Source organism: Lathyrus oleraceus, chromosome 5 (genome assembly GCF_024323335.1).
Source record: "Lathyrus oleraceus cultivar Zhongwan6 chromosome 5, CAAS_Psat_ZW6_1.0, whole genome shotgun sequence".
Lineage (NCBI taxonomy): Eukaryota > Viridiplantae > Streptophyta > Magnoliopsida > Fabales > Fabaceae > Lathyrus > Lathyrus oleraceus.
This window is the reverse complement of record NC_066583.1, coordinates 202,461,212-202,470,986: the sequence shown is the minus strand read 5'-3', so window position 1 is coordinate 202,470,986 and position 9,775 is coordinate 202,461,212. Positions and strand designations below refer to the sequence as shown.

The 9,775-nt window shown below is 31.0% G+C and overlaps 1 protein-coding gene and 1 pseudogene across 1 annotated transcript; both read left to right on the top strand.

Moving 5' to 3' along the window:
* Positions 1 to 2,271: 2,271 nt before the first annotated feature.
* LOC127079715 (uncharacterized) lies at positions 2,272 to 3,996 on the top strand. Its single transcript, XM_051020093.1, has 2 exons — positions 2,272 to 2,428; positions 2,534 to 3,996. Exons 1-2 carry the CDS (start codon positions 2,272 to 2,274, stop codon positions 3,994 to 3,996), a joined length of 1,620 nt encoding a protein of 539 aa, XP_050876050.1.
* Positions 3,997 to 5,326: 1,330 nt separating this feature from the next.
* LOC127079714 (uncharacterized) lies at positions 5,327 to 9,467 on the top strand (annotated as a pseudogene).
* The last annotated feature ends 308 nt before the right edge of the window (positions 9,468 to 9,775 follow it).

Sequence of the window (9,775 nt, the reverse complement as noted above, 5' to 3'; positions counted from 1 at the left end):
AAGCCTAAATATACAAATCAACTTGATTTTGTGTGGAATCCATTTATTGTGTGAAATGAAAAACACCAACATATAGCTAGTAGGTAGTCTGTTATATGAAAATTGTGAATTTGGTGATCAAGTCAGAGAGCTTTCTGGGAATTATTCTATGGGTGTAATAGATGAGCTTTTGTTTTGGTTCTAACTTTTAATACATGGATTCTTGGTGAATGCTGATGAATACATATTTGTGCCTTTCCTTTTGACTGCATAATTTGCTGTTGTATTTCACTGTGTCATTTCCTTTTGACTTACTTGTATGAATCTTATCCTAATATTTGATGTTGTGGTTATTTATTGATAGATACACAATGGTTTCTCCAACTAAACTGTTGGATTCATAACTCTATTTGTTAGCTGGTGAGTTTTTCCTTATCCTTGTAGTTGTTTGATACATAAATATATATCGTGGTTTACTTATAACAATTAGAAAACGAGGCTTCTTTGTTGTTAGGATGGGGATGTTTCAAGTATTTTCGTTTTTCTTTCTCTTAGTGTTTGGATTGCATTAGATACTTACAATGTCTAATGTATGTATTCTTAAGTTCTGGATGTTTACTAGTTGGTATTAGTACATGTATGTTTCCTGTGTGTGGACTGAGGTATTCCAATTTGGGAAAGATGCTTAATTTTCATTTTGATTGCTACTGGACGGAATAATTTAAGATAATATAATAATAATTTATTTCGGTTGCTACTGCATAATTATACTACATAATTATACTGCATAATTATACTATAATAATAATTTAATAATAATTATAATAATAATTTATTTTGGTTGCTACTGCATAATTATTTTGGTTGCTACTGCATGAGCTTGATCCTAATAAGATAATATAATAAATTATTTTGGTTGCTACTGCATGAGCTTGGTCCTAATAAGATAATATAATAATAATAATTTATTTTGGTTGCTACTGCATAATTATACTGCATAATTATACTATATGTTGCATGACCAAACAGGGAAAGAGCTTGATAAATTTGACGAAAATTCAAAAATGGAATACAAAAGCTCTTGAATTTTTGTTTGATATCATAATCAGGTCATGCAATAATATAGTTTGAAATATTCAGCTCATTTATAAATGTAGCTAGATGAGATGAGACAATGTCATTGTTTGTAATAGCGATGTGTGTCTAAATTTCAAAAGGCCAATTAAGTGCAATGTGTTTTGTTATAGAAATATTCTGTCATTATCTCATTGTTTGTATTACCTATTGCAATAACAGGCTTTGCTTTTTTTACATAGTATGGATATTCCATTGATCCTTTAGTTGCTCATGCCTAGCATAGTATTTATATTCATAATGTGTAAGGAAAATATCAATGAGTTACTTGAATAGTGAAACATTCACACAAAAACTGGTGGTTCAAGTGTAATTGTTGTTCTAAGATATAATTTATGCCTTTTCACATGATGTGTATTCCATTTAAGTGTGCTATAAGATATATTGCTTTTGGAATGGTTGAAATTTCACCACCGCATTAACTCCACCATTTTTATTTAAATTCTTTATACTTCTTTCGTAAATTTTCTAATCATACTTACAAAAGTTATTCACTTTTTGCAGAAATTGAAAGAAGGGTCATGTAAATTTTATTGGACTTCTTTTTGTAGTCGAAGAAATATTGAAGTAAGTACTTGTTATATAGTCATCTTGTCGTGTTTGAACATTTAAATTATGTTACACATTTATATATATATATATATATATATATATATATATATATATATATATATATATATATATATATATTATATAGTTCTTATTTTATATTTTCATAAATGGATATTTAAAATTTAGTACTCATTATTATTGTTATTGACTATTATACTACATTTAGAATTGCTCATGATTTGATAGTCATTAATTTTAAGATGCAATGGTTTGGTTTCTTTTGTAGTCATGCAAATTGATAAATCATGGATTGACAAACCACAAGACACGCTTGAATATGAAAATGGATTGATTAATTTTTTGAATTTTTCATTTCACCATAAATCTATTGACGGTCTTAAGATAAAGTGCCCATGTTCAAAATGTGGTTTCAAGAAGTGGGGAACATGGGATGAGGTTTATGTACACCTCAAAAATAGACCTTTTCCAAAAAATTACAAAGTTTGGAACTGGCATGGTGAAGGGTCAAGTATAAATGAGCCTCAAGTATTTGAAAGAACACATGTCGCGGAAGATACCTTCCAACCACAGAATGCAATGGAAAACATGGTCCATGATGCATTTGGATTTACCCAAAGTAGTCCGAATAATCTTGGTCCATCTTCTGAGAACAACAACGAAGGGTGTAATTCAATGTGGGGTGAAGATAAATCCGAGTTTTTTGATTTGTTAAAAGATGTTAATCAACCATTATATGAAGGGTGTAAAAACTACTCAAAGTTGTCATTTCTAATCAAATTGTATCATATGAAATGCTTGTGTGGAATAAGTGACAAAGCAATGACTATGATTATAGAGTTATAAAAAGATGTGTTTGTTGATGCCAAGATTCCTGTTTCATTCTATGAGGCTAAGAAAATCATCAACAAACTTCGTCTTGATTATACCAAGATAGATGCTTGCCCAAATGATTGTATGTTATACTGGGGTGAAGAAAATAAAGACTTAGAAGAATGTAAGCGATGCAAGACATCTAGGTGGAAGGATGACAAGAAGAAGCAATCTGCAAAGATACTACGCTACTTTCCACTAAAGCCAATATTGCAAAGACTTTTTATGTGTTCTAAAACCGCAGAGTCAATGAAATGGCATACATTGGAGGCTAATAAAGATGGTATGATGAGACATCCTAGAGATTCTGAGACATGGAAAACATATGACTTACGTCATCCAGAATTTGCTACGGATTCTCGAAATGTACGACTTGGCCTAACCACCGATGGCTTTAACCCTTTTGGTGTGATGAGTACAAACTACAACATTTGGCCAGTGGTTCTTATCCCATATAATCTCCCTCCTTGGGAATGCATGAAGCAAACATCAACAATCCTTTCCATGATCATTCCTGGAAAACAAGCGTCGGGAAATAATATAGATGTGTATCTACAACCTCTCATCAAAGAGTTGAAAGAAATGTGGTATGATGGAGTGAAAACATTAGATTTATCAAAAAATGAAATGTTTATGATGAAGGCAGTTTTGATGTGGACTATTAGTGACTTTCCAGGACTTGGCACTTTATCAGGATGGAATACACACACTAAGCTTGCTTGCCCCTCTTGTAACAATGACACTGATAGTTTTAGATTAAAGAATGGTGGAAAATGGTGTTTTATGGGTCACCTCCGGTTTTTACAAAAAGGTCATAAACTTAGATTGAGTCGGTCTCGTTTTAATGGAAAAGTTGAGCAAAGAGATGCCCCTGCTACTTTGTTAGGACAAGACATCTTGAACCAACTAAAGGGAGCAAATGTTACTTTTGGGAAAGTGTTAGAATCTAAAGAAAAAGATGGAGGAAAAAGAAAACGCAAGAAAAAAATTGTTGAAGGACCGAGACAATGGAGGAAGAAAAGTATATTTTTTGATCTTCCTTATTGGGAGTCCAATTTGTTGCGCCATAATTTAGATGTTATGCACATTGAAAAAAATGTATGTGATAATGTTGTATACACTTTGCTCAATGAAACTGGGAAATCAAAAGATAATCTTAAAGCTCGTGAGGATCTTAAATTAATGGGTATAAGGAAGGATCTTTGGCCAGATAGTAATAAAAGATTTTGCCCATCTTTGTTTACAATGTCAAATTCAAAGAAAGATGTATTCCTACGAACTTTGAGGAATACTAGTTTTCCTGATGGATACTCAAGTAACATTTCTAGGTGCGTTGACATAAACAATCGAAAACTTTTTGGGATGAAAAGCCACGATTGTCATATTCTTATGGAGAAAATACTACCTATTGCTATACGAAATGTCCTACCAGACATGTGACTGCAGTGTTAGTAGAGTTTTGTTCATTCTTTCGTCAATTATGTGCCAAGAGTTTAAGTCACTTGGATCTCGATAGACTTCAGTCTCGAATCATTCTCACTCTTTGTCACTTAGAAATGTTATTTTCTCCTTCATTTTTTACAATCATGGTTCATTTGACTTGTCATCTTATTGGTGAAGCAAAACTTAGAGGTCCAGTATACTATCGTTGGATGTATCTTATTGAAAGGTGATTAACTTACTTCATTTTGAGGTTATTCTTGTATCTCCCCTTTAAGTTGTTCACATTTTCTAATTTTCAACCCCTTTTCTAGGTACTTAGGACACTTGAAATCCTATGTTAGGAATAAGGCACAACTCGAAGGTTCTATTGCTGAAGGATACCTTGCAGAAGAGGTTCTCACATTTTGCTCTCAATATATAGATGAGATTGAGACTCGAATCAATAGACCTGCACGTATTGATGATTATCCTGATGAAAGAGATTCATCCCACAGATCTACAATTTTTCCACCTATAGGTAGGGCAGTAGGAGCATTCTCAACCTTTGATCTATCAACCATGGAGAAAACTCAAGCACATCGATATGTGTTGTTAAATTGTCCCCAAGTCAAACCTTATATTGAGTGAGTACCTCAAAGATTTTCAAATTATGTCTAGTCAAGTAAGATATATGATATTAATCATCCTAAATTAATATCAATTGTTTATGTAGTGAATTTAAGGAGTACTTACGGATACGGTCTAAAAGGCGAAGGCAGTCAATAACAGAGATAGAGAAAATGATTAGTAAAGATTTCATTGTTTGGTTTCCTCAAAGGGTTGGTTAAGTTTTCCATAACCTTTGTTTATTTTTATGGATGTTTATATACTTATGTAAATTACTAAATCATATTTTCGATTTCAATTTAGATTATGAACCCCGACATATCAAATATAGTGTCAGATGATCTCAAGTATCTTGCGAAAGGTCCAACAACACAAGCTAGAAGATATTCTGCATTTAACATTAATGGATTCAAATTTCGAACCATAGCACGAGAGCATGGTTTGAAAACTCAAAATAGTGGTGTTTATTTAACATCTTCAACATCATGTGTTGCTAGTAGTGTCGATACAAACTTTAGAGAAGCAAATTTGTTATATTATGGGAAATTAGAAGATATCATTGAGCTTAACTACTATGATCGATTTAAAGTTACTTTATTCAGATGTAAATGGGCTGACACCACTAAGGATAGAGGGTACAAAAATGATTCGTGGGGTTTTACTTCCGTTAATTTTTCATCGTGAAGAACATGATCCGTACATTGAGGCCTCACAAGCCCAAATGGTCTATTATGTGAATGATGAGATAGATAAAGACTGGAGTGTTATTGTCCATTTGAAGCCAAGAGACTTATATGATATGGGAGATCAAATAGATATTGAAGTTTGTCCTGAGCAAAACCTAGATCAGTTTTTTGGAGACTCTGATCATTTGTCTTTAATAAGGGAGGATGTAGATGATGAACTAATAAGTGAGGGGCATGTTAATGATGACATTGATGGAGATGAACTTATGGCAGAATAAGAGCAATGAGTGTATGTAGGTGATGAACTAATTGTCATGGACATTAAATATAACTCACAAGAATAAGGTAAAGACCAAGTTAATTTTTCTAAAAGTATTAGTTTTGTTTACATGCCTTAACCAAGAATGTTAAGTTTTAGTTTTAGTTATGTTTATTTCATTTTATTCTAGATAAAATTTAATGGTTGCTAATTTTTTTTTGTAGTCTATTATTTTATGATAGTATGCTATCTCTAATTTTTAATATGTGTGCGTGAATCCATTATGTTGTACAACTCCTTACTTCTATTTATTTTTTAAGGCATTGTCTTTAGAACTCAACCTTTTTACATTTAGATGAACAACATATATAATGTGTCAAATATATATACGGTGGGTTAGATTTCTGAATATGTAATGTATATTACAATATATTAATTGACATATCATTTTTTTCATACTGTAATGAGCATACACAAAAAATTTCAAATCTCAAAGACATATTTTATGCTTGAAGTAAAATGGCTTCGGATGTTTTTGTAATATGCTTATTTATAATATGTTGTTTTTGTAATATGCTTATTTATGTTCTTTTTAATTTACTATTTTATTTTATATGCAGTAATGCCAAAGCCAAGGAGAATTACAAATTTTCTTAAATTAGCTAATCAAGCATCCTCACAACTTTCACAACAAAGTGTTGAAAGTTCTAATCTTAGAGCTAATCTATCATCTCAATTACCTAACCAAACATCCTCACAACCTTCACAACAAAGTGATAAAAGTTCTCATCTTAGATATAATGTATCATCTCAATTCCCTAACCAAACATCCTCACAACCTTCACAAGAAAGTCCTGAAAGTTCTCATCTTAGAGATAATGTATCATCTCAATTACCTAACCAAACATCCTCACAACCTTCACAAGAAAGTGCTGAAAGTTCTCATCTTAGAGATGATGTATCATCTCAATTACCTAACCAAACATCCTCACAACCTTCACAACAAAGTGTTGAAAGTTCTCATCTTAGAGTTAATGTATCATCTCAATTACCTAACCAAATATCCTCACAACCTTCACAACAAAGAGCTAAAAGTTCTCAACATAGAGGCGGTCGAGCATCTACCCATTATTGGCTTGTAGATGCACAAGGTATAATATGTTGAAATTTTATAATCTAGTCGTGTGTTGTATTTTTTGTTTGGCTTTACTCATATAACCTTTATATCTTTCAGATAAAGAGCATGGTACAATTCAAAAATTGCGTTTGAATTGTAAGGATGTCAATGACATGCCAAATAATTTACGTATTATTGTGGAGTTTGATGAATTTCATTCACCTATTGGAGAGGTTGCCGGTTTGCTTGCTGGAGTATGTGGACTAGTAGCAACGAATAGTCTCTTTTTTTCCTATAGGTTTTGATAAGTGGTCAGACATGCCTGAGGATTATTTTGATGAACAATGGAAAACCCTTTTTGAGGTAAATTAATTTTAATTTTACATATTTATTGAGAGTTTGCATGTGTAATATTGTATGTGACTAACATTATTTTTATTCGGAAGCCTCGATATTATTTTAAGGTACATGAAGATTTAGCTAAAAGGTATATTGAGGCTTCGATTGGCAAAAAGTGGAAGGAATATAGGGGTAATATTTGGAAAGATAAATATAACCCACTTTTGAGCAAAAGTGAGATCATCAAAAATAGACCTGTTGACGTTCCTCTGGATCATTGGGCATTATTTGTTGAGTATCGATCAAAACCAGAAACGATGGTACACTATTTTCATTTGGATATGTATATTGAATAGTTTTTTATATATAATATTTTTGTTATATAAAGTAATAAGTTTTCACTTTTAGGATCTTTGTAAGAGAAACCAACAAATAAGGAAGAAACAATTGTTTTCTCATACGTGTGGTGCTAAGTCTTTGGCAAGGAGAAGACATGAGCTAGTAAGTTTAACACTATCTTTATATAAATATTTTTTTATGTTAAGGAATATTTTTTTTAAATTATCTTTATATGTTAAGTATTATAAATGAATCTCCTAGCTTATCTTGTTATCTTTTATCTTATTGAGAACAAAACACATTAAATAGAAACATTTAGTATCTTATACAATGAACATTGAGTGACTTCAATTATAGAAGTCAGTGAGGTTTAACAATTGGTGGACTTATAGGTACTAGTGTTCATGGCAGTACACCGTGGGATAAATGAAGTGTTGTTCATGAACATGTTATACATATTGGAATTGGTTAAGCATTTCCATTTTTTATTATAATTTATTTACATCTTTAATATCCATTGCATATGATTTATGTTGTTTCTATATGTTGTGGTTTGTTTTCAAGATGAGATGGATGTTAATGGACAAAAATATATGTTATTAGATTAAGTTACAGTAGGACAAATGTTGTGTGTGAGGTTGTGCAAAATTATTACTTTTAACTATAATAGTTTTGAACCCTTGATCTAATCTCATGGAATATTCTTTGAATTTCACCAATGGGGTACTTAATTAAACTCTCACCTTATATGCCACCATCTTTATATAATCAATTTTTAAAGCATTAGTTTGATTCATAATAACATTGCATTTTAATTTTTTAGACTATTGAGACTGGTAAGACTATTGGTCGAGGTCTAATGTGGAATATGACTCACAAAAAGAAATATGGAAGCTATGTGAATGAAAAAGCTAAGGAGATAGGGGTAAATTAATAATATATATTTCCAAATATATTTTAAGTTTATGTTCATTATTTTATAATATATGTAAATGAGTTATACTCATTGGTTATTTGTATTTTATGTAGGAAAAGATTGACACTCATTTAAATAAAAATCCCGAGGCTTCTTATGAAATTTCTTCAAATGATGTTGTTGGAAAGGTATTAGGAAGAGAGCATCCTGGCCGTGTTCGAGCAATGGGCATGGGAGTGGTTCCTACCACTGCTTTTAAACATACCACTACAAGACTTAGTGGTATGGATTTTGGTTCTTCAAGTGGTAGTAATTCAAGTGGTAGTCTTCATTAGTGGAACAAAGACTTGCATCTGTGACTGCTCTATTGGAAGCAGTTGTTGGCTACATTAGTGCGAAAGAAGGTGGTACACTCCCTGCAGAGTTAGTTGTCGTACTTGCAAATCAAACACAACAGGTATATTAATTAGTTAATTATTTTTTTACTGAATCTTATGTTTTATATTTCTAGTTTAAAATCATTATAGTTAATTTTGTAGCTTTTTCCTCCTTATGTGCTTTTATTTTTGTGATTTCGTGTAGTTTTAATTTAGTCACGTGAGCACATAACATTTAAGCTATCAAAGGAATAATTTCAACTCACCAACTTATCGTAAACTTCATATAGAATCATGTTTAGTGTCTTTTATTTTCTCAGATGCAATGCAAATGAGAGTTTCATTGAGTATATATAATATGAAAATTCACATAGATATATGTCCGACTATTCAATTGTTCTATTTGTTTAACGTTATTGTGATAGGGTCAATGGTCTCATTAGTTGAAAAAGTGAAGGAAGAATCCACAATTGTCTTCTTCATTCATAATGAAAGTGATTTTTGTCACTTGGCTAAGTTGTTGCTGCTTATCCTCTTTATTTTTGAAACAACAAAGGAAATATATTAAACTAGGCATAAGACATGCCCATGACCCAAACAAATACACTACCAAGAAAATAGTGATGACACATCCCATTTAATAATTCTAGTGATGTTCTAATATAATAATTATTTTGTTTTTCATAGGCTTCTGAAGCAGGAAGTGAACCTTCATCACCTTGTGACATAAGAAGATCATCAAATGCAAGCAATATACATGAAGAAAATCATCAAAGTCCTTCAAAGGACATATGATTATTATTGTACTTTTATGAGAATAGCTTAAGATACTGGATACAAAAATTGTTGATCATTTTTATGTTTTAATATTTTAGGAATAAAGTGAAAAATATATCAAACATTTAAAATTTCTATGTGATTTTGATAAAGTTAAACAATTGCATCGACTATATATATATATATATATATATATATATATATATATATATATATATATATATATATATATATATATATATATATATATATATATATGTGTGTGTGTGTGTGTGTGTGTGTGTGTGTGTGTGTGTGTGTTTCTTTTACAAAAATGCATAAATATAAATTTATTATAGATATTTTAATTTACTTTTAGTG

Coding starts and splice junctions, on each gene's coding strand:
- LOC127079715 (XM_051020093.1), top strand. CDS start 2,272: ATGGTCCATGATGCATTTGGATTTACCCAAAGTAGTCCGAATAATCTT. Junction 2,429..2,533: donor TCAACCATTATATGAAGGGT/GTAAAAACTACT, acceptor AGTTATAAAAAG/ATGTGTTTGTTGATGCCAAG.